Genomic DNA, 25,640 nt, shown 5'->3' with positions numbered 1-25,640 from the left:
AAATTTCATGCCATTTTTGGTATCATTTCTTCATGTAATGTTGGCAAGTAATGCTTTTGAGGGGAAATGGGTTGAAAACAACATGACTAGAATCCCTGCTCCAAAATGGATTCCTCCTCCTCTGGTGCTTTTTGATACTTGCTGCGACCCACCTGTCTCGTTCAAGGAAGCTCATTTACAAATATTATTATGTGGGAGTGTGGCACTGCGCCTCAGTTTCCTGTATTTTTGTACTCACAATGCACTTGGGTTAAGGGCAGCGAAGAATTATCATTCACAGCTGTGTTGACAATCAACTAAGACAGATGATGTGCGAAGTTTACAATCCTAAAGAGTGGTGAGAATCACAATGGCAATTTTTGAATCCGATAAAGATATCTTGAGGTATGTCCTCCTTTTTTGGCATTCTACTTGGACCTGGGCTTCTGGTGGTGTGGTACCACTGGGAGATTTTCACCACTCCCATTTGCAGTCTGAAGTTCTCAGGAATCATGGTGGTATTCCTCATGGGAATATCCTTGAAAGCTGTTATCTTGAAGGAGGAGCACACAATGGAGTAAAGCGATGAAGCATTTAAGAAATAAATGACCCATTAGTACAATATAGAGGCAGTACAGGCCATACAAGGACCTCAGGGCGGCACAGTGGCACAGTGGTCAGCACTGCTACCTCACAGCACCAGGGACCCAGGTTTGATTCCTAGCTGGGTTATTGTCTGTGGAGTCTGCATGTTGTCTGCTTGGGTTTCCTCTGGGTGTTCCAGTTTCTTCCCACAGTCCGAAAGACCTGCTGGTTAGGTGCATGGGCCATGCTAAATTCTCCCTCAGTGTACCCGAACAGGCGCCGGAGTGTGGCGGCTAGGAGATTTTCACAGCAAGTGTTAATGCAAGCTGACCTGTGACACTAAACCTTTTAGTGAGAAGTCATGTTTAAGCAGCTTCATCAAAGAGGCAACTGTGCAACTCTGCTATCTATCCCCCGAGACTTGTGGGGGACTAGCTAGGGTAAATGCATGGGATTATGGGGATAGGGCCTGGGTGGGATTGTGGTCGGTGCAGACTCCATGGGCTGAATGGCCTCCTTCTGCACTATAGGATTCTATGACTCTGCATGGATTTCTTTAGCAATGATTGTGTAGGTGAGCGTGGAACTAAGTGAGGACAGTCCCATTGAGCTGAACAATGGGGCGTTTCCACAGCATCACAATGAAGAATCAGCTGTCATGCCCAAATCTATGGAAAGTGCATTTTACCAATGATAGAATCATAGAATCCTATAGTGCAGAAAGAGGCCTTTCGGCCCATCGAGTCTGCACAGACCACAATCCCACCCAGGCCCTATCCCCATAATCCCATGTACTTACTCTAGCTAGTCCCCCTGACACTAAGGGGCAATTTAGCATGGCCAATCCACCTAACCTGCACATCTTTGGACAGTGGGAGGAAACCCATGCACCCACAGGGAGAACGTGCAAAATCCACACAGCCAGTGACCCAAGCTGGGAATCGAACCCAGGTCCCTGGCACTGTGAGGCGGCAGTGCTAACCACTGTGCTACCGTGCCGTCCTCTGTGATCTTCTGTCTCAGAGATGAGAATGCTGCCACTGAGCCAAGCTGACAATGAATTGAATCACCCCTTGAATGAATGTATCAGCAGCAAATTAGTGCACCCTTCCATCTTTAACTCCAACCTCCATGAGTAGTAAATCCAGATGTTCGATTTTATTATTGCCAAGTTCAAAGTGAACACAAGCTAGCCTGATCTTGCGTAACACACTGCTTTCCCTGGTGTCCAAATTTGCCTTTCTTTAACCTATCCTAACACCAATCATAGGTACAACCTTAGGGCCAGTTTAATGATAGGTGGCGAACTGCTCACGTTCCATTAAACAGTCATGAGACTTGAGATATCCCTCCTCTCCTGTCGACATGCTTAAGGCTGTTTCTCTGGAATTGTAAAGGAGTCAGTGTGGTGTTGCCTCCAATGTTTCACTGTTGCGATGGTCTGGCAGGAAAGATCAGCGGCCTGCCATGGACCATTGTGCTGAGAGATGGCATGATCGGTCAAGTAGATTCCAACCATCTTCTTTCCATTGGACCCTGGCTTCACAACGAATGGGATGGCAGCTATCAGAATCTGAAAGCGGCTGACAGGCAGCAGCATGCATTCCAGCTGCCATGATCTCAAAGCTGGCATGCAAGTCACCATCTGTTCTCTTCCTTGCTGTTACAACAGCTTCAGTCTGTGTTTCCATGGAGATGCAGGTACTAGCTGGTCCCGGCCACTTCTAAAACTACCCTGCACTCTGTTGATGACTGCAGCAAAGATAAATTTCCCTTGATATCGTTTCAAAAAGCAGTCTGGAGTCTAGAGTCACACCTGTCAATTGCCACGTATCCTCGGCCTGATGTCGGAGCTGTACTTGGAGAGATGTTCCTTGAAATTCTGCAGGTGTACATGGGTTTTGACTCCCACAACTCAAAGCCATATGCAATAATCCACCCAGTCTCTGCACATCCTCATCCGTGACCCCCTTCCCCATTCCCAACTCCCTCAAGATTGAGAATCACCCAGTCCCACTCTGTTACTAAAAAGAATTCCTCCTGAGTAAAGGTGCCTGAACTGGTGTATGGGATTAAATACCCAAACGGCACAGGGGGCAGGTTTGATGGGGTTAGGGTGGAGGAAATGGAGACAGGTCTATGCAGCAATTATTGGATGGGCTTGAGTCCAAATATATCTCCCTCAACGCCATCCTCTCTTTCTCCCTCATCACCGGTGTCCCTATTTGTATTCATCGTCACGATCATCTTCCTCCTTCTGTACCCATCACCCCCCACATCCAGCTACTCTGGTAGACATATTAGGGACAAAAGGTTCAAGACAGGAACCATTGTGTGTTGCCACCTTGGGATTAAGGAGACAAGAGAATGGATGAGAACTTGTGGGTGTCAGATGCTACATAAATAACACCTTTTTTTATTCATTCGTGGTACATGGACGTCGCTGGTTGGCCTGCATTTATTGCCAATCCCCAGTTGCCCGAGGGCACTTGAGAGCCAACCACATTGCTATGGCCCATGAGTCACGTGTTAGCCAGGCTGGGTAAGGACGGCAGATTTCCTTCCCTAAAGGACATTAGTGAACCAGATGGATTTTTCCGACAATCGACAATGGTTTCATGGTCATCAGTAGATTCTTAATTCCAGATATTTTTTATTGAATTCAAATTTCACCATCTGCCGTGAGGCATTCAAACCCGGGTCACCAGAACATTAGCTGAGTTTCTGGATTAATAGTCGAGCGATAATACCACCAGGCCATTGCCATTGCCTCCCCTACTCTAAGAGGTCAGTCACTAAACAGTTACTGATTTTGACATCTCCCACAATGAAAGCAGTTTATCTCCCGATGAGCTCCATGGCTTTTCCCTATGGGCTGCAAGGTGGATGAGAAGGAGGACGTGTCCCTCTGGTGGGACTTTTCACAGGTTTTATACACCATTTCCACCTGCAATTCAATTGAGCAAGTTAGATGAAGGCTAGCATTTAAAGAGTATGTGCCAAATGGTGTAGAAAAGCTGAAGTAAGAGATATGATAATGTTACCCTATTACCCTGTTACGGTGGCACAGTGGTTAGCACTGCTGCCTCACAGCGGCAGGCACCCGGGTTCAATTCCTGGCTTGAGTCACTATCTTTTTGCATGTTCTCCCCGTGTCTGCATGGGTTGTCTCCAGGTGCTCCAGTTTCCTCCCACAGTGCAAAGATGTGTGGGTTGGGTTGATTGGCCATACTAAATTGACCCTAGTGTCAGGGAGATTAGCAGGGTAAATGGATTGCGTTAGGGGATTAGGGCCTGAGTGGGATTGTGGTCGGTACAGACTCGATGGGCCAAATGGCCTCCTTCTGTACTGTAGCGATTCTATGAAATGGGGAGAGGAGTTTAGGTTTGCACACAATAGTAATTGCCATTAAGAGAATCTTAGAATCCCTACAGTGCAGGAGGCCAGTCGGCCCATACAGCCCACTCCCAGGCCCTAGCCCCGTAACCCCACATATTTACTCTGCGAACCCCCCTGACACTAAGGTCAACATCCGGAGGAAACCCACGCAGTCACAGGGAGAACATGCAAACTCCACACAGACAACCACTCGAGGCTGGAATTAAACCCAGATTTGAGGTGGAGGTTAAAATCACCAAGGATGTGAAGTCATTCAAGATTGAACCTAAGGAAAGAAAGTGGTGAAGATATATCTCAGTGACAAGCATTGGGAAGAAGTGAATGAGGAATCTGAATGAAAAGTAAAAGGGGTGGAACAGAGTGAGATGCTCGAAGGAAGGAGAGTAAGAGGCCATGTCGACATTTGATTTGCTTAAAACAACCACACTACTGTCACAGTGGTTTGGCTGAGGTAAATGGTGGATGCTATGGCCAGGAAGAGGCACCTCATTGAGGGGGAAGTTGCTATTACCCATCAACCATGTTTTATGTCCATGAGGCCAGTGAAACCATGCACAATAAGCTGATGGATAATAAGGGCCTTGGCCACAAGCAAGGGGACATTCTGGAGGGAAATGGGAAGGGAGGTGGTGATGGCCAATCTGCTGGCAGAGTCAATCAGGTTAACACTGGGATGAATGAAATAGGAAGCAGAAAACGCAGTAGCCCCAATTGGTGGGCTGAGAGAAAGGGTCGTGGAAACAGCAAGAATGAACAGTTGGAGTTATGCTCATTAGACTGCAGTGACGGCCACCTTGATGAGCCCTTCAGAGACAGGTAAGTGAGGTACAGCAGGAAGCTGTAGGTTTATCTAAGAGGGAGTCAAGCTCAGGAAGGACGCAGGAGAGTAAATCACTTGAGGAGTGCTAAAGGGTTGAGGTACGGATTTGGGAAGTCAGAGGGGAGAAATGAAAGGAAGCCAGATTGTTTTTTATTCATTTGTGACACATGGGCATCACTGGCTGGCCAGCATTTATTGCCCATCCCTAGTTGCCCTTGAACTGAATGGCTTGCCAGGCCATTTCAGAGGTCAGTTCAAAGTTACTGTGAAATTCCCCAAGTCGCCACATTCTGGCGCCTGTTCGGACAGACTGAGGGAGAATTTAGCGTGGTCAATGCATCTAACCAGCACGTCTTTCAGGCTGTGGGAGGAAACCAGAGCACCCGGAGGAAATCCACACAGACACGGGGAGAATGTGCAAACTCCACACAGCCAGTCACACAAGTCGTGAATCGAACCTGGGTCGCTGGCGCTGTGAGGCAGCAGTGCTAACCACTGTGCCACCGTGCCGCCATATTCTCCCTGTGTCTGCGTGCTCCAGTTTCCTCCTACAGTCCGGAGGCGCGCTGGTTAGGTGCATTGGCCGAGCTAAATTCTCCAGCATGGTACCCAAACAGGTGCTGGAATGTTGCGACTAGGGGATTTTCACAGTAACTTCATTGCAGTGTTAATATAAGCCTTACTTGTGGCACGAATAAATAAACTTTGAAACTTCAATGGAAAACCAAGTGCGCCGCAGCCATTTCTTCACCAGTTTTATTTTCTTCTATCTTTTTGTGCTTAAATTGTTGCAGGCATTTGCAGCAATTATTTTAATTATGTAATTCCTTCAACTTCATTACTGTTAAATCCACGTCCTGAAAGGAATCTTGTTGAATGAAGATATTGGAGAGAGGGAAGGGAAGAATGGAGAAGTGTTATGTGGTTTAAATAGGACAACAGATGTCCTGTGCCTACCTGTCAGTCCCACAAACCTGCATCTGCCGGCAGAAGGGAAATTATAAAGCTTTGGCAGCTGATTAGAAAGCGATATGGCTCATATTCCAAGAAAGAAAAACTAGGACAGCAGTCCCAGTGATATCAACAAGGTACATAAATATTGCCTGCTCATAGCAACGATAAGCTGAACTTCTATAGCACCTTTTGAGGCAGGATGTTTTTCTGTATTAAGAGGTGCTATAGAAATTCACACGTTGCTTCATGGAGGCACAAGGGTAAAATGGTCACTGAGTCAAAGATGGGGATCTTAGAAAGATGATTAAAATGTTACTCGGAGGTGGTTTTTAAAAAGGGGTTTTGGTGGGGTGGGGAGAAGGAGGTGTTTGTCAGAGGGCTTTAGAGAAGGAGTTCCAGGAGGAATGGCAGCAGGCCTAAGGATTGAGAGTCAATGGTGGAATGAAAAGAGGAGTTGTGCTAAAGACTGGAGACAGAAGGAATGGGATTCCCTCCAGGTTCTTCACTGCCCCGGCCCCACAGCTATTTTAACACTAGGACGGGAAAGGCCTTGGACAGAACGCCTGCATTTTTCCCAGTTGAAGCCCCAAAGTGGCCAATTAAGGGCCATTTCCCACTCAGCCTCAATTTTTACTGAAATGGCTGTGGGCTACTGGGGATCGGTGGGGTATGTCCCCCACCAACTCTTCGGAACCCGGCATGGGAAAAATTCAGGCCTAAGGGTCAGAGGTTGGAGGTGTAGAGCCAGAGATAAACGAGGGAGGGATACTGACACGGACAGATTTCAAAATGAAGATAAGAATTTGTAACTTGAGGCTTTTCGGAACTAAAGCCAATGTAGATCAACAAGGACAGAGGTGATGCTTGAAAGGGGAAACAAAGGTATAAAAGCCTTGTATTTATATATTACCTCTCACAGCCACATGATGTGCCAAAACACATTGCGGTGATGAAATACTGTTGAAACACTCTCACTACAGTGTAGAGAATGAATGGGACTTGTTGCAAATAGAATCCAGATAGACAATTTACAGATAAATTGTAAGTTCAAGGGGAATAGATGATAGGGGACAGCCAGGAGAGAATTGGAATCTTTGAACCTGGAAGAGTGTTTTGTGGTGTATTGATCTGCGGTCGGGTGGAAGTGGGAATGTTACGGAGATGAGAATAAGAGTTCTATGTAATGGATAGCATATAGGATCAGAAGCTCTGGATGAGGTTAACTAGGATACAAGAGGATGCACACTAGAAGTGAGAGAAGTCACATCCTGAGTGATGTATGATGAGGCAGGTTTACTAAACAATCCCTGAGGAAACAATAATCGTAACATGGTAGAATTTAGCATTCCGTTTGAGAGTGAGAAACATGGCTCAGAAACAACTGTGTTAAACTTAAATAAGAGGACTTAAACAAAGGAATGAGGGCAGAGTTGTCTGGAGTGGACTGGGAAAGTTGAACAGCAATGGCAGATATTTATAAAAATAGTTCATGATCCACAACAAAAATATATCCCAGTGAGAAATAAGGATTCTGGAAAGGGGATAAGTCAACTATGGTTAACCAATAAATCCAATAACTACAGAACATTACTAGGGAAACTAATAGTGCTCAAGGTTGATAAGTCCCCTGAGCCTCATGTTTTGCATCCTCGGATAGTAAAGGAAGTAGCTACAGAGGTAGTGGATGCTCTAGTAGTAATCTTCCAAGAGTACTTCAATTCTGGAAAAGTTACAGAGGATTGGAAAACTATTAATGTAACGCCCTTGTTCAAAAAGGGAGGGAGGCAAAAAACAGGTAACTATCTATAGGTCAATTAGCTCAACATCTGTCAGAACATTTAGAGATATATAATATAATCAAGCAGAGTCAGCATGGCTTCATGAAGGGGAAATCATGCCTAACAAATTTATTAGTATTTTTTGAGTTGGTAATGAATAGGATAGATAATGGGAACTGGTAGATGTAATATACTTGGATTTCCAAAAAATGTTCAGTAAGATACCACACAAAAGGTTACTTCACCAGTAAGAGCACATGATGTTGGAGGTAGTATAATTAGCATGGATAGAGGATTGGCTAACTAATAGAAGGCGGAGGGTTGCAATAAGAGGGACATTATCAGCATGGCAACATAGAAGTAGTGGAGTTCCACAGGGGTCAGTGATAGGGCCATAATTATTTGCAATATAGATGAATGACTTGGACAAGAAAAGTCCGCCAAGTTTGTGGACGACACAGAAATAGGTGGGAAGGTGAGTGGTGAGGGTGACAGAATCTGAAAATGAGTGGGCAAAAACTTGGCAGATGGAATATGATGTGGGAAAATTTGATGTTATGCACTTTGGTAGGAAGAATAAAGGAGCTGAACGTTATTTAAATGGAGAAAGATGGCTGAATGCTGCAGTAAAGAGGGATTTGGGGGTTGGGTCCCCATGGATAAACACAAATAGCTAGCATGCAAGTTCAGCAGGTAATAGCAAAGGCAAATGTAATGTTGGCCTTTATTTCAAAGGGAATGGAGTATAAAAATAGGGAAGTCTTGCTAAAACTCTACAAGGCGCTAGATAGGCCACACCTGGAATACTGTGAACAGTTTTCACTCCCTTATCTGAGGACAGATATGCTGGCATTGGAGGGAGTGCAGAGAAGGTTCATTAGGTTGATCCGGGTACGGAGCGGTTTTCTTACGAGGAGAGATTGAGTGGGCCTGTACCCATTGGAGTTTAGAAGAATGAGAGGTGACTTTATTGAGACATATAGGATTCTCAGGGAGCTTGACATAGTAGAAGCTTCAAGGTTGTTTCTCTTTTTAGACAGTCTAGGACCAGAGGGCATAATTTCAGAGTAAGGGAGTCACCCATTTAAGACAGAGTTGAGGAGAAATTTCTTCTCTTGGGGGTAGTGAACCTGTGGAATTCCTTACCACAGAGGGTCCTTAAGCATGTCCAAGGCAGAAGGTTTTTAATCAGTAAGGGAATCAAGGGTTATGGGGAAAAGGGGAAAAGTGGAATTGAGGATTCTCCCATTTGATCAGTCATGATTTAGAGTCATAGAGTCATAGAGGTTTACAGCATGGAAACAGGCCCTTTGGCCCAACTTGTCCATGCCGCCCTTTTTTTAAAAACCCCTAAGCTAATCCCAATTGCCCGCATTTGGCCCATATCCCTCCATACCCATCGTATCCATGTAACTATCTAAATGCTTTGTAAAAGACAAAAGTGTACCCGCCTCTGCTACTACCTCTGATAGCTTGTTCCAGACACACACCACCCTCTGTGTGAAGAAATTGCCCCTCTGGACACTTTTGTATCTCTCCCCTCTCACCTTAAACCTATGCCCTTTAGTTTTAGATTCCCCTACCTTTGGGAAAAGACATTGACTATCTAGCTGATCTATGCCCCTCATTATTTTATAGACCTCTATAAGATCACCCCTCAGCCTCCTATGCTCCAGAGAAAAAAGTCCCAATCTATCCAGCCTCTCCTTATAACTCAATCCATCAAGTCCTGGTAGCATCCTAGTAAATCATTTCTACACTCTTTCTAGTTTAATAATATCCTTTCTATAATAGGGTGACCAGAATTGCACACAGTATTCCAAGCGTGGCCTTACCAATGTCTTGTACAACTTCAACAAGACATTCCAACTCCTGTATTCAATGTTCTGACCGATGAAACCAAGCATGCCGAATGCCTTCTTCACCACTCTGTCCACCTGTGACTCCACTTTCAAGGAGCTATGAACATGTACCCTTAGATCTCTTTGTTCTGTAACTCTCCCCAACGCCCTACCATTAACTGAGTAAGTCTTGCCCTGGTTCAATCTACCAAAATGCATCACCTCGCATTTCTCTAAATTAAACTCCATCTGCAATTCGTCAGCACACTGGCCCAATTGATCAAGATCCCGTTGCAATTGGAGATAACTTTCTTCACTGTCCACTATGCCATCGATCTTAGTGTCATCTGCAAACTTACTAACCATGCCTCCTATATTCTCATCCAAATCATTAATATAAATGACAAATAATAGTGGACCCAGCACTGATCCCTGAGACACACCGCTGATCACAGGCCTCCAGTTTGAAAAACAACTCTCTACAACCACCCTCTGGCTTCTGTCAAGAAGCCAATTTTGCATCCATTTAGATCCCTCACCCTGGATCCCGTGAGATTTAACTTTATGCAACAACCTACCATTTGATACCTTGTCAAAGGCCTTGCTAAAGTCCATGTAGACAACGTCAACTGCACTGCCCTCATCTACCTTCTTGGTTACCCCTTCAAAAAACTCAATCAAATTTGTGAGACGTGATTTTCCACTCACAAAACCATGCTGACTGTCCCTAATCAGTCCTTGCATCTCTAAATGCCTGTAGATCCTGTCTTTCAAAATACCTTCCAACAATTTACCCACCACAGATGTGAGGCTCACTGGCCTGTAGTTCCCAGGCTTTTCCCTACAGCCCTTTTTAAACAAAGGCACAACATTTGCCACTCTCCAATCTTCAGGCACCTCACCCGTGACTATCGATGATTCAAATACCTTGGCTAGGGGACCCGCAATTTCCTCCCTAACCTCCCACAATGTCCTGGGATACACTTCATCAGGTCCTGGGGATTTATCCACCTTGATGCGCTTTAAGACTTCCAACACCTCCTTCTCTATAATCTGAACACTCCTCAAGACATCACTATTTATTTCCCCAAGTCCCCTAACATTCATGCTTTTCTCAAAAGTAAATACTGATGAGAAATATTCATTTAGGATCTCACCCATCTCTTGTGGATCTGCACATAGATGACCTTGTTGATCCTTAAGAGGCCCTACTCTCTCCCTTGTTACTCTTTTGCCCTTTATGTATTTGTAGAAGCTCTTTGGATTCTCCTTTGCCTTATCTGCCAAAACAATCTTGTGTCCCCTTTTTGCCCTCCTGATTTCTCTCTTAACTCTACTCCTACACCCCCTATACTCTTCAAGGGATTCACTTGATCCCAGCTGCTTATGCATGACATGTGCCTCTTTCTTCTTCTTGACCAGGCCCTCAATATCCCGAGTCATCCAGGGTTCCCTACTTTTGCCAGCCTTGCCCTTCACTCTAAGAGGAATGTGTTTACCCTGAAACCTGGTTAACGCACTTTTGAAAGCTTGCCACTTATCAGACATCCCTTTGCCTTCCCACAGACTCCCCCAATTAACTTTTGAAAGTTCCTGCCTGATACCATCAAAATTGGACTTGCCCTAATTTAGAATTTTAACTTTTGGGCCAGACCTATCATTCTCCATAGCTATCTTAAAACCAATAGAATTATGGTCACTGGTCCCAAAGTGACCCTTCACTAACACTTTTGTCACCTGCCCTCCCTTATTTCCCAAGAGGAGGTCAAGTTTTGCCCCCTCTCTAGTCGGACCATCCACATACTGAATGAGAAATTCCTCCTGAATACACTCAACAAATTTCTCTACATCCAACCCTCTAATACTATGGCTGTCCCAGTCAATGTTGGGAAAGTTAAAATCTCTGACTATTACCACCCTATTTTTCTTGGAGCTATCTGTAATCTCCTTACATATTTGCTCCTCAATTTCCCGCCGACTATTTGGAGGCCTATAGTACAACCCTATCAAAGTGATTTCCCCCTTCTTATTTCTCAGTTCTACCCATATAGACTCAGTGGCCGAACCCTCGGATATATCCCCTCTCAGTACGGGCGTGATGCATTCCCTAATGAAAAGTGCAACTCCCCCTCCTCTCTTACCTCCTGTTCTATCTTTCCTATAGCATCTGTACCCTGGAACATTGAGCTGCCAGTCCTGTCCCTCCATTAGTCATGTTTCCATAATTGCTATAATATCCCAGTCCCAAGTACCCATCCATGTCCTGAGTTCATCTGCCTTGTCCGTCAGGCCTCTTGCATTGAAATAAATACAGTTTAATCTGGACTTCCCTTGCTCTCTGTCTTGCTTTTGCCTGATCTGTCTGGTACTAAGATTACTGACACTGCCTTTACTACTTAACGTGCTCTCTTTAACTTCTGTGCTGTCCTCAAACTTCTTTTCTGTCTCCCTACTGCTTTGGATCCCACCCCACTGCCAAACTAGTTTAAACCCTCCCGAGTGGCTCTAGCAAACCTCCCCGCCAAGATGTTAGTCCCCCTCCAGTTCAGATGTAACCCATCCCTCTTGAACAGGTCAGCCCTTCCCCAGTGAACAGGTCAGCCCTTCCCCATTTCATTGAATGGTGGGGCAGACTCGATGGGCTGAATGGCCTACTTCTGCTCCAATGTCTTATGATGTCAAGGTGTCCAGATCAACCTGAAAATGTGACTGGAGTTTCTTGTAAGTGTACAATGTTTGTGGAGGCATTTAATAGGATGGCACTGATCTTCCCAATGTTTACCTGGAGGAAATTGTGGGTCAGACAAGACTGATAGAAAAGGGTAGAAGAGGAGTTAAGAGCGAGAGATGGTGCAAGGGCAGATGTCATTTGTTGACTGCATTGCTGTAGATGATGTTTTCAAGGGGCAGCAGGTACATGAGGAGGAGGTGTTGACACAGGTTGGAACCTGAGTGGGATTCCCAATGTGATAATGCAATGGTGGGAGGAGATGGCATCGGTAAGCCTGGATAAGTCATGTTGGAGTTGTATAGAACTTTGGTGAGGCCACAGCTGGAATACTGTGTGCCATTTTGGTCACCACATTATCAGAAGGATGTGATTGCACTGGAGGGGGTACAGAGGAGATTCACCAGGATGCTGCCTGGGATGGAACATTTAGGTTATGAAGAGAGGTTGGGTAGGGTTGGGTTGTTTTCTATGTAAGAAGTTTAACAACACCAGGTTAAAGTCCAACAGGTTTATTTGGTAGCAAAAGCCACACAAGCTTTCGGAGCTCTAAGCCCCTTCTTCAGGTGAGTGGGAATTCTGTTCACAAACAGAGCTTATAAAGACACAGACTCAATTTACATGAATAATGGTTGGAATGCGAATACTTACAACTAATCAAGTCTTTAAGAAACAAAACAATGTGAGTGGAGAGAGCATCAAGACAGGCTAAAAAGATGTGTATTGTCTCCAGACAAGACAGCCAGTGAAACTCTGCAGGTCCACGCAACTGTGGGAGTTACAAATAGTGTGACATGAACCCAATATCCCGGTTGAGGCCGTCCTCGTGTGTGCGGAACTTGGCTATCAGTTTCTGCTCAGCGACTCTGCGCTGTCGTGTGTCGCGAAGGCCGCCTTGGAGAACGCTTACCCAAATATCAGAGGCCGAATGCCCGTGACCGCTGAAGTGCTCCCCAACAGGAAGAGAACAGTCTTGCTTGGTGATTGTCGAGCGGTGTTCATTCATCCGTTGTCGCAGCGTCTGCATAGTTTCCCCAATGTACCATGCCTCGGGACATCCTTTCTTGCAGCGTATCAGGTAGAGCTCCGAAAGCTTGTGTGGCTTTTGCTACCAAATAAACCTGTTGGACTTTAACCTGGTGTTGTTAAACTTCTTACTGTGTTTACCCCAGTCCAACGCCGGCATCTCCACATCTTGTTTTCTATGGAACAGAGATAACTGAGGGGTGACGTGATTGAGATGTACAAGATTATGAGGGGAATGGACAGAGTGCATAAGGGGCAGCTATTCCCCTTAGATGAAGGGTTAGTCACAAGGGGACATCAGTTCAAAGTGAGGTTTAGGGGGTTTAGGGGGGATGTGAGGAAGAATTATTTTATCCAGAGGGTGGTGTTGGCCTGAAATGCACTGACTGGGAGGGTGGTAGAGGCTGGTTGCCTCACATCCTTTAAAAAGTACCTGGATGAGTACTTGGCACACCATAACATTCAAGGCTATAGGCGAAGTGCTGGTAAATGAGATTAGGTGGGAGGTCAGGCGTTTCTTGCATGTCAGTGTTGACTCGATGGGCTGAAGGGACTCTTCTGCACTGTGTGATTCTATGATGGTATAAGCCAAGGTCCATCTGAAAACAGGAGCTGGAAAACAGAGGAGCGATATTAAAGAAGAATATTAACTATTTTGAAGGCTGCAGAATGTTTGAAGAGGATGGATCATGTATCATGATTACCGTCAATGAGTCATTTCAGGGGCCTGAGAAATAAATATAATGGATAGACCTAATCAAAGCATTTAGAGAACTGGGCATAGATATGGGAGGTAACATGTTTAAGAAACATGGAAAGAAAAGCAAGGTCAGAGCTGAAGCAGTTATTTGCAAGGATAAATGGAGTTAAAGGTAGATATTTGGGGAACATGTGATGAGAGTGATTTTGAAAAGAGGAGGGGCAGTATTGGTTAAAAGGAGCTATTTGCAATATCAGTTAGCCAGGGACCCAAGAGGGAAGCTGGACAGTCAATATTCTGGCAGAAATAAGGCTGCAGGAGCAGAAAATAGCTCATCTATCTGAGGTAATCTTAGCCATGGCAGGGAAGAATGATGGGACAGAAGTAAGGGATAGATGGGTGTTCAGGGTTAGTATAAGAGAGTTCTCCTTTTGGTTGGCAAAGAGGAAAGATGAGAAGTGACAAAGTTAGCTGAATGGATAGAAAGTACATTGAAGATAAATAAATCTATGAACTTCTCAGTCTTACTGCTAGAAATAAGAGTAAAGAGATAGGGCTGATGGGTTTGGATTTGTAGAAGACATTGGTAGGACAGAAAAGAAGCTGAAAGTTACCTTTACAGCCCTGTATAACTCTAGCATAGTGGTTGATTTTGGTAAATACTGAAGTCTGATAGAGATTAATGTAGTCCAGCCACAACTGGTGATGGGCAGTATCACAGTAATCATAGAATCATTGAAACCCGACAGTGCAAATGGAGGCCATTTGGCCCATCGAGACTGGACTGACAGCAATCCCACCGAGACCCTATGCCCGTAACCCCACATATTTACCTCGCTAATCTGTCTAATCTATGCATCCCGGGAAACTAAGGGGCAATTTAGCATGGCCAATGCACCTAACCCGCACATATTTGGAGTGTGGGAGGAAACCAAAGCACCCGGAGGAAATCCACACAGAAACGAGAAAAGCGTGCAAATGTCACACAGGCAGTGACCCAAGCTGGGAATTAAACCCAGGTCTCTGGAGCTGTGAGGCAGCAGTGCTAACCACTGTGCCACTGTGTCACCACAATATGACTTGTATATTAGTGATGAATTTGTCATTTCACTGACTGACCAAACATACACTGAACTGTTTAAAAATGACTTTTTAAAGGCAAGAAAAGAACTAACTAAACATGGCTACCACAAGTCCCCTGACATATTGTATCACCAGCTGGTCAACTTGTGGAAAGCTCTGACGTGGAATTACAATTCAAATGTTGAAATTTGAACTGGGACAGAGCAAACTGCTTTAAAAATTCCACCTGCAAAGTGAAGGTGAAACCCAAATAAATCTTTAAACCCATCAAAGCTCATCGCTGTCTGAGGAAGGGACATTAAAATGCAAAGTGCTGGACATTGAAACAATGACTGCCAGACAGACCTACCCAAAACCTCTTGAGAATACACAATGGGTGAAGTATAACAATGGTATTTGCTACCAAATAAACCTGTTGGACTTTAACCTGGTGTTGTTAAAACTCTTATTGAAGTATAACAGGCCAGGCAGCAGTCACTAAGTTGAGATTGCAAGTGACTCTGGCAGTGTCAAGTAAGTTTTCAGCAGAAGGTTATAGGCTGAAAGCCTGTGCTAGCTTCTTCTATCTCTTTTGGAAGAAGTATATTAACTCATTTGAGAAGTCAACTATCAGAAACCTACCAGTGAACTGAGATCTCATAATAATTGCAACACCTGCATCCACAAAACTAGCGAATCCAAAAGTGGCTGAAATGTTTAACAATCTATGTCTCAAGGACAAATAAAGGACACTTAACTGTATATTCTTTTAACTTTTTTATTGGACTCTAACTTCTCTTCTTTCTGATACTAGTGTGCATGGTGTTGAGTTTTTATTATATTTTTTCTCTTGAGTTTAGTGGTTATTAAATTTGATATTTAGAGTCATAGAGGTTTACAGCATGGAAACAAGCCCTTTGGCCAACTCGTTCATGCTGCCCTTTTTTTTTAAACCCCAAAGCTAGTCCCAATTAAACCCTGAAGCTAGTTCTTTGACTCAAGAAAACTTTGTTTGATTGGCTCCTTATTACTCACAGCATAAATAGTTAAATATGATCGGATTCAGAAAGGCATGCCCTCATGAGAAAGAAACCTTTGTTGTGACCAACCAAGGAGATCTAATAGAAGGGAGCCAACTCATGCCTTCTCACTTGGTCATAACTATAGCTAAACCAATTGATTTCCAGATATTCATTAGTTTGTCTTCCTGGGTTTGAAAGGGCAAGAATAGGGCTGCACTGGGGTAACGACTGTGGAGAGAAATAATAAAGGTTTTACTGAATGCAAAGGCATCATATGCAAAATTTCAAAGTTTATTTATTAGTCACAAGTAAGGCTTACATTAACACTGCAATGAAGTCACTGTGAAATTCCCCCAGTCGCCACAGTCCGGTGCCTGTTCAGGTCAATGCACCTAACCAGCACATCTTTCAGAACGTGGGAGGACACCGGAGCACCCGGAGGAAACCCACACAGACACAGGGAGAATGTGCAAACTCCAAAAAGACAGTGACCCAGGCCCCTGGCACTGTGAAGCAGCAGTGCTAACAACTGTGTTCCGTGCCATCCCAGAAAATTTATAGAGTGGTTGAGTAAATCAACAGATACATTGTCATAATGGATCAGTAAAGGCTTAGAATTGAGTTTGAAGTGCAGCTGTAAGTAACGTTGGGGAACTTTAACTGTAATATTCAATGGTTCCTTGAAAGAAATCAAATGCCATGAGTTTGATGGCACCACATAAAAAAAGACATCTATGGCCCAAGAGCCAGAGGTTTAAATAGAGCATGGAGAAATATGATACTACGGTTGAAATGTTGCAGAAGGGTATAATTTGTGATTTTGACCAAGGTAATCGTGAAGCTCTAACTACCTAAATGCTGGACGAAAGGAATAGGCAGGTTGGAAAGAAATGGGTATGGTTCTATAGTGCATTCAAAGATCTTCAAGGGAAACAGGAGGTTAGAGAATGGGCAACAATTGAGCTTAATGAACGTATCAGGGTTTTTTTTAAGAATGAGGCAATATTCATAGTTTTGTAAAGGAGAGACCAGCAACTCATCCAAGGAACCTATTAACAAGGGGGCATGAGTATTCCATCCAGAATAAATGCTGTACTGAATAATGCGAAAAGAGAAACATGTTGTCAAAGCTTTGTGACTTGCACTCATCAAGGCAAATGCAAGAATGTCAAATTTCAAATTATCATAATAATTTATACTACAGGAGAAAAAGGTGCTGATTGGCTGGTGAATCAACTCTGATTGGTTGCCCTGGAGGAAGCGATAGGAAACTATGGGATCCCCATGCCTCTGGGTAATTCATAAAAATGCAATGCTTGGGCATATTCCTTTTGTTTGCAAAGAACGGGATTCTGCACATGAATAGATATTGCTTCTCGCAAGGATAAGTGAGTTGTGTTAAAAGTTCAATTGATTATCTTCAACTGGTTGTTCATATAGCTATTGGCAAGCACAGGATTGCTCATTAAATGCAGTCCAATCACAGTATCGGATCAAACAGTGGATGTTTTACTTTGGGTTTTGCGACCATGGATTGGTTGAGGACAGTCTGTTATCTGCATGCTAGGAAAAGCCTGAGGCTGTCAAGTCCCTGCTTATGATTAATTAACTGGCTTTAAGGAGCCCTAGCAAAACTGAAATGAATGGGGAGGCAATGGCTCGATATCGCTAATATCCAGTTAATATCGCTAGACTACTAATCCAGAAACTCAGCTGGGGTTTCAATAAAAAATAACTGGAATTAAGAATCTAATGATGACCATGAAGTCATTGTCAATTGTAGGAAAAGCCCATCTGGTTCACCAATACCCTTTAGGGCCGGAAATCTGCTGCCCTTACCTGGTTTGGCCTACGTGTGACTCCAGAGCCACAGCAGTGGAAAGGCAGTGTGGTTGACTCTCAACTGCCCTCCAAAGGCAACTAGGAATGGGCAATAAATGCTGACACCCATGTCCCATGAATGAATAGAAAAATGGGAATGAGGGGGAAAACTTCTGAGAGTTGGAAACATACTTGGCACAAAGGAAGAAGGTACTGGTGGCTGGAGGTCAATCATAGTTTCAGGACATCATTGCAGGTGTACCTCAGGGTAGTTTCCTAGGCCCAAGCATCTTCAGCTGCTTTGTCAATGACCTTCCTTGCATCATAAAGTCAGAAGTGGGGATTTTTGCATATGATTGCACAATGTCCACAATGAACAATTCACAACTCCTCAGATACTGAAGCAGTCAGTGCTCACTTGTAGCAAGACCTGAACAATATCCAGGCTGGGGCTGACAAGTGGCCAATAATATGCACACCACACAAGTGATAGGCAATGGCCATCTCCAACAAAAGAGAATCTAACCATTGCCCCTTGACATTCATTGGCATTGCCATCACTGAATCTCCCATCCCCTCAACATCCTGGGGGTTACCATTGACCAGAAATTGAACTGGACCAGCCACATAAATACTGTGGCAACAAATGCAGGTCAAAAACTAGGAATCCTGCAGCAGGTAACTCACCTTCTGTGTCCCTAAAACCTGTCTAACCATCTACAAGGCACAAGTCAGGATTGTGATGGAATACTCTCCACCTGCCTGAATGAATGCAGCACCAATATTACTCAAGAAATTTGACACCATCGAACCCACTTGATTGATACCCCATCCACAAATATTCACTCCCTCCGCCACCAATGCACAATGACAGGATTGTGTGCCATCTACAAGATGCACTGCAGGAACACACCAAAGCTCCTTAAGCAGCACCTTCCAAACGCTCAACTGCTACCATCTAGAAGGACAAGAGCAGCACACACATGGGAACACCACCGCCCACAAATTCCCCTGAAGCCTCGCACCATCTAGCACTGAGGATGTACCTAAATCTTATGGACTACAATGGTTAAAGAAGGCAGCTCACCACCATCTTCTCAAGGGCAACTAGGGATGGGCGATAGAATGATGGCCTGGCCAGCGATGCTCACATCCTGTAAAATGAGTACTAAAAAACTTAAAGTAGAACACTGTTTTTTCACTGTCTCTGGGTCAAAATCCTGGAAATGCCAGCACCACGAGTGTGCCTGCAACACAAACACTGCAGCAGTTCAAGAAAGCAGCTCAGCACCACTGTCCCAAGGGCAAGTCAACCAGACTCGAAACATTGACCCTATTCTCTCTCCACAGATGCTGTCAGACCTGCTGAGGTTTTCCAGCATTTTCTGTTTATGTTTCAGATTCCAACATCCACAGCATTTTGCTTTTACCTTCTGGGCAATAAATGCTGGCCTCGCCAGTGACACCTATATCCCGTAAACGAATATTACAAAAGTGAAGTTAACATGCATCTCTCATCTGTGGCACTTCTCTGTCACATTTTTGAGTGTGACATTCAAATTTTTGTTACATGCGAAAAGAACATGAAAGGATGAGGGCAGACACTGGAGCAGGCTTACCAACTACACCTAAAATAGAGAAAAAATGGCACTCAGGGTTGTTCTCTTTTTATTTATTATTGTCACAAGTAGGCTTACATTAACACGACAATGAAGTTACTGTGAAAATCCCCACTCCGGCGCTTGTTTAGGGTGGTACGGTGGCACAGTTGGTTAACACTGCTGCCTCACAGCTCCAGGGACCTGGGTTCAATTTCCGGCTTGGGTCACTGCCTGTGTGAAGTTCGCACGTTCTCCCTGTGTCTACGTGGGTTTCCTCCGGATGCTCCGGTTTCCTCCCACAGTCCAAAGATGTTCAGATTAGGTTGCCCCTGTAGTGTCTTGGAATGTGTAGGTTAGCGGGATTAGTGGGGTTGCAAGGATAGGACCTGGGTGGGATTGTTGTCGATGCAGACTCGATGGGCCGAACGGCCTCCTTCTGCACTGTAGAGATTCTATGACTACGAGGTACACTTGAGCACGGCCAATGCATCTAACCAGACCGTGGGAGGAAACCAGAGCATCCGGAGGAAACCTATGCAAACACAGGGAGAACGTGCAGATTCCGCACATTGACCCAAGCCGGGAATTGAACCTGGGTCCCTGGCGCTGTGAGGCAGCAGTGCTAACCACTGTGCCACACCCAGTGTTTGTTTAGCAGCAACTAGGTAAAAAGAGGCAAGATAGCTAAGCCTCAGCAAGATAACAAACTCTACATTGGATATCATAATGTGATCCTCCTACAACTGTCGGGTGGTAGATACAAAGAATCCTATTCCTCGTTTTTCTTGTGTTTGTAAATGGTTCTGGGAGTTTACACTTCAGAACTGAAGGGGAAGCAATGGCCCTGTGATGATGCAGAAAAGAACATGGTGTTTCCTTCTTACCGTGACTGCAAAAGAACGACTGACAAAAAAAAACTGCAAAGTACAAAATGATCGACCTAGATCCAAATCCTCCAGTACGTGTTTCTACTGTAGAACCGAGTCTTCAGTAGGACCTAACTTGCTGCCTTGATTTCACACCTCCCACTTCTTTGCACATTCTGTTTACATATTTAGAAACCGAGTTATGAGGTTTCCTTTCACCCCTCTTCAAGTGTTGGCAAAGAAAACCGTCCTTAAAACTATATATTTCGGTCCAGAACAATAAAATTTGTTGTAGGGGCGCGGGGTGGGGTGTGAAGAGTTATTAATAAATCCTGACGGCACATTATGATGTAAATGAGCGGATTTCAACATTTAATTGATACGCCGTTGACTGAAGAGGGGGGCCTATTAAAATGTAGTAAATGTACTGGGAGAAGGAGAGACTGGAGTGATGACAGTGGCAGTACATATACTATACTGGTGCCGGTTGTTGCGAGCTGGTACCTGTAGCTAGGGACCGCTTTGTCTCCATCTGTTGAAACAGGCACCCACATCCCTGGCAACAACTAGCGATGGTTAAGAAAGCGCAAAGTTTAACACTATTAGTAAGAGATAACGCTTGAAAATTTAACAGGGTTAACTGCCTATATATATATATATATTTAATTTTAACCCTCTATTTATAGGTTAACTGGGAAAGCTATACAGACAACATTGCCATTTTAACCAATGTTCCCAAAGACTCTTCAATCGAATCGCCGCTGTGTGTGTGTGTGTTTTTGTGAATCGAGAGCTTGTGCTTTATTTCTGTGGTTGTCGTTCAAAGGGGAGAGGCACCAGCGCCTTCAAGAAAAGAAAATAGGCCGATTTATATGGTGAAAGTCCATTTTTGTTTTCTGCTTTGGAGAGGGGTGTGTGTTGGCGAACCCCTTGCCGATTTCAGTGAAATAGAAGGGAAAGATAGCAACAAGCTCCCTGCCTGAAATTGCAGGTAATACAATTTGGGAAATGCCAGTGCATAACAACACGGATTAAGGTGGGCAACCCAGCAAGTTGTCGGGCTGTGTGGTGAGTTTGGATTTTTTTTTGGTGGGGAGGGGGGAGCAACCCCGGAACACCCATCAGGACTTCCAACGTCTTTTGCAACAGTCGACACCACTGAAATATTGATTTGAGTGTGTTTACAAAAAAATGCCTGGGCGTCTTTCTCCAGCCGTGCTTGCTTCCCCAGCGACCTTCAAGAGAGGCAGTTTGATCAACAACTAGCGGGGAGAGATGTTAAGCCATCAGCACTGAAGCTCTACGTGGGTTTGTCGGGAGCAGGGTGTTGCCTGGTACAGAGAAAGAGAGAGAGAGGAGGGAGGGGGAAAAATACAGACACGTACTTTTATTTTCCTCTGGAAATTAAGGCGACCACTTTTTTTTAAATGTTGGCTTCCCTGTCTGCCTCCTGTTTCTCAGAGGTCGGTTGTATTCCCGAGGAGGGAGAAGAGGTGACGGATCAATATTAAGCAGAGCTGTCATTCCGTTTGACTTCACCTGCCCGCCTCACTCTTGTCTGCTAAACAAAAAAAAGAGGGACGGCGAATGGGAAAGGGGCAAAAGCAGCCAGCTTGCCAGGGACCTGGTGCCTCTTGGAGAAGGGGAAGACCCTTCATAGGAACGGGCAGCTTCTGAAATAGCCTCACCCCCTCCACCACCACCAAATCTTTCCCCCACTACCTTTCCCCAATACACTCACACACTCACACTCAGACACACACAATTGGCAGCTCCCTTTCCGAGTCATGTCTGAGCGGGAGAGATGGGTAAGATTGAAGACAGTGAGCGAATAGTTCTCAACGTTGGGGGAACTCGCCACGAAACTTACAGAACCACCTTGAAGACCCTGCCCGGCACCCGGCTGGCCCTGCTCGCCGACACCGAGGGGCAGAACGTGCCCGACTACGACCCCCGAGTCAACCAGTACTTCTTCGACCGTCACCCGGGGGTCTTCGCCTATGTGCTCAACTACTACCGGACGGGCAAGCTGCACTGCCCGGCCGACGTGTGCGGTCCCCTCTTCGAGGAGGAGCTCGCCTTCTGGGGCATCGATGAGACGGACGTGGAGCCGTGCTGCTGGATGACTTACCGGCAGCACCGGGACGCCGAGGAGGCGCTGGACATCTTCGAGGCGCCCGACCTGCTGAGCGGCGAGCCGCCGGACGCCGAGGACGAGGGGGAGCCGGGCAAGAGGCTGGGCATCGAGGAGTGTAGCTCGGGCGCCGCCGGCAAGCTCAGCCGCTGGAAGAGGTGTCAACCCCGGATCTGGGCACTCTTTGAAGATCCCTACTCTTCCCGAGCAGCGAGGGTAAGGAAACGCACACACCACACACACACGGCTGAATGAGAACATCCAAGTTTGGAGTGGAATCCCACGCTTTACCCTCCCATTATTATCATCAATTGCTTTAATTATTATTTTTGTTCACAGTGCTCTGACAGAGGAGATTAACAACACTGTGCTGGAGGAAATTTAATTTAACAGGGCCACCATTTAGCCCGGATTCTCTCTTTCTTAACAAGTGTTACAGGTTGTAGTCAGGACTTCAGTCAACATGCACACAGCTTCAAGACTTTTACTCTTGCTGTTCTCCCCCCCCTCCCTCTCCACCCCCACACACTTATTTTTGGGCTACACATTCTGAATTGGTTCTAACAGATTTAGACAGAAGAGTTTCAGAAAGAATGTTCCCGATGGCGGGGGAATCCAGAACTAAGGGTTCATAGTTTTGGGGATAAAGGGTAAACCTTTTTTAGGACTGAGGTGAGGCGAAATTTCTTCAGCCAGAGAGTGGTGGAATTCACCACCACAGAAAGTAAGTAGTTGAGGCCAAAATGTCTGATTTCAAGAAGGAATTAGATATAGCTCTTGGGGCTAAAGGGATCAAGGGATATGAGGGGGGGGGGGGAATTAGGATATTGAATTTGATGATCATAATGAATTGGAGCAGGCTAGAAGGGCCGAATGGCCTACTCCAGCTTCTATTTTCTGCGTTTCCTGATATAAGATAGTCTGCAACCGGCTATATTTGGTGCACTTTTGTGTCTGGCTGCTATTACAGCGTGCACTGATTCAACACGTTATCATACGTGCAGTCATTTTATGTTATTTTTTTGACAGTGGTTGCAATTACTTCAAGGAGCTTGTTTCAAATGCTGCCCTGCAAACCGCCTCTGAGGCAGCAATGCTTTGCTGAATCGTTTCCAAGCGAGGGGGGGCGGGTGGCTGTGGGGGGTTGGGGGGGGGGGGGGACATATAACGATCACAAATATCCCCACCAGACTCTGTGGGAGACAGACAGTAATTATAGGATTTGATCTGCACAGCGATCATTCTAAGTAGCTCCTCCTATAGATGCACAGAAACCCGGTTAATAAATCACTCCCACCTTATGCATGAAGTCGAGTAGAAATGGCAGCCTGTTGCAAGAAGCGAGGCAGAGACAGAGAGAGAAAGAGATACCGTTTTTACTTGGTATTTAGTTAAGGCAGATTATTGCTGTGGTTGAAAAAAAATCATTTCGGCCTCGGTGTATTATACAGTGAAGAATTATCCGTTGACAATGGACACAAACCACCTACATCTCAGAAGTTAAACTGGAGAACTTTTTTCCTGTGATTATGAGGAACCAGTGAGTTCTGGACCTCATAAGGAAATGCATTGGCATTAACACTTGTGTTAACTGATTAAAAAGTGTTGTGTGTAGCTCAATACCTGTCGTGAGGATATGGCCCCGAGATGTTCTCAGATTTTACTTCATCACATCCTAAAAAAACCAGAAAATGCTGGAAAATCTGTCATTTTTCAGCATTTTCTTTGTTTTTTTTTGTTTCAGATTCCAGCATCCGCAGTATTTCGCCTTTATTTCCATCAGTTAGTTTGCAGGTTAACTGAGAGCTGCAGTCTCTGGGAAGGCAGAGACCCTGGTTGGTTTGGGAATGGAGGTTGGGAATATTGTTTTTCAACATCGCTCGTACCTGGACTTCCCGACAATTCTGGGAGGGAAAGGCAATCGTGTGCGTGGAGAATTATCGTTAAGTGTTCCTGGAGAGTATGTCCCGAGAATTGGAGTGGCGAATGTCCCTGTTCAGGAGGACAAGTGGGATTAGCAACCCCCCGCCCCCCAACCCCCCAGCCTTGGCAGGAGGGCAAGTGGGAACGCACAAAACACGAGAGGATTTATTGCTAAGAGTATTGGGTTAACACGTGGCTGCTTGTTGGGATAGGCTAGACTGGTACTCAGCTCTTGTTGATCTCATCCCGTTCGGTTCTTGCGGTAAATAAACGACTGGCAGTTATGCAATTGCAACAACATTAGCAACGATTGGGTAAATGACCACTCTATAGTCAACTGGAGTAGTGTAAAACCACTCTCCATTCACCATCTGCCGAAATTTTCTTGTGCATTATTAGAAGAAGCTGCTTGCGGTATTGAGATTAATTTGGGTGGAAGGAGGGGAGGTTGATGTGATTGACTGTGGACACTGTGGACCAGCAATCAGGCGCTGCTTCCCTCTGCCGCTCAATCTCTCCCTTTCTCTCTATCTCTTTGGCTCTCTATCCCTTTCTCTCTATCTTTATCTCTCTCCCTCTATCTCTATCTAACTCCCTATTTCTCTCTCCCTCTCTATCACTTTCCATCTCTCTATCTCCATCTATCTATCTATCTATCTATCTATCTATCTATCTATCTATCTATCTATCTATCTATCTATCTATCTATCATTATGTCTCCCTCTCTCTCTTGCTTTATATCTCCATCCATCTCTCTATCCCCTTATCTCTCTCCCTATCTCTTTCTCTTTCTATTTCTCTCCATCTCTCTATCTCTCTCTAACTATCTATATATATAATCTAGCTCTATATATCTCAATCTCTCTACCTCTCTCTCTCCCCCTCTATCTCCCTCTCTTTTTCTATCTCTCTCTCTATCTCTCTCTCTACATATATACATATCTATCGATCTATCTTTTTCTCTCTCTCTATAAATATATATATATATATATAATCTCTCTCTCTCTGCCTCTCTCTCTATCTCTCTCTATCTCCTCTTCCCTCTCTCACCCGTTTCGCTTGGCCGCACAGCTGCTGTTCTGGTTGTCATAGAGACCAGCATCTCCTTTGCACTGAAATCTGCTCTCTTGCCTTTGCTTTGTGCGTCCCGGTGAGTCAAACGTCGCTGAGCGATAAGAAAAAAATATCTTTCAGAATACTGTAATATTTATATATATATATATACACACACGCACATATTTCAGTGCTATTTTAGGAACTGTTTTTAAACTGTTTGTTCCATGCAAGTCAAGACTGCTTTATTGCCACAAATGTTACCAGGTGTACAGTACCATGGCTTCCTGCTCCTTAAAGTAGAACTCCCCAATAAGCTTAGAACTCCAGTTTCACATTCTCATGAC

General features: G+C 44.9%; 1 protein-coding gene across 6 annotated transcripts in view; it reads left to right on the top strand.

Annotated features, from left to right (window-relative positions):
* Positions 1–21,987: 21,987 nt before the first annotated feature.
* LOC144499081 (voltage-gated potassium channel KCNC2-like) overlaps positions 21,988–25,640 on the top strand; it is a 149,201-nt gene continuing 145,548 nt past the window's right edge. For all 6 annotated transcript variants that reach the window (XM_078221147.1, XM_078221149.1, XM_078221148.1 and 3 more), the window contains exon 1: positions 21,988–22,533. In XM_078221147.1, the coding sequence (XP_078077273.1) occupies positions 21,988–22,533 (546 nt within the window). The remainder of the gene's footprint in view (positions 22,534–25,640) is intronic.

Source organism: Mustelus asterias, chromosome 9 (assembly GCF_964213995.1).
Source record: "Mustelus asterias chromosome 9, sMusAst1.hap1.1, whole genome shotgun sequence".
Taxonomy (NCBI): domain Eukaryota; kingdom Metazoa; phylum Chordata; class Chondrichthyes; order Carcharhiniformes; family Triakidae; genus Mustelus; species Mustelus asterias.
This window is presented reverse-complemented; position numbering and strand designations above follow the sequence as displayed.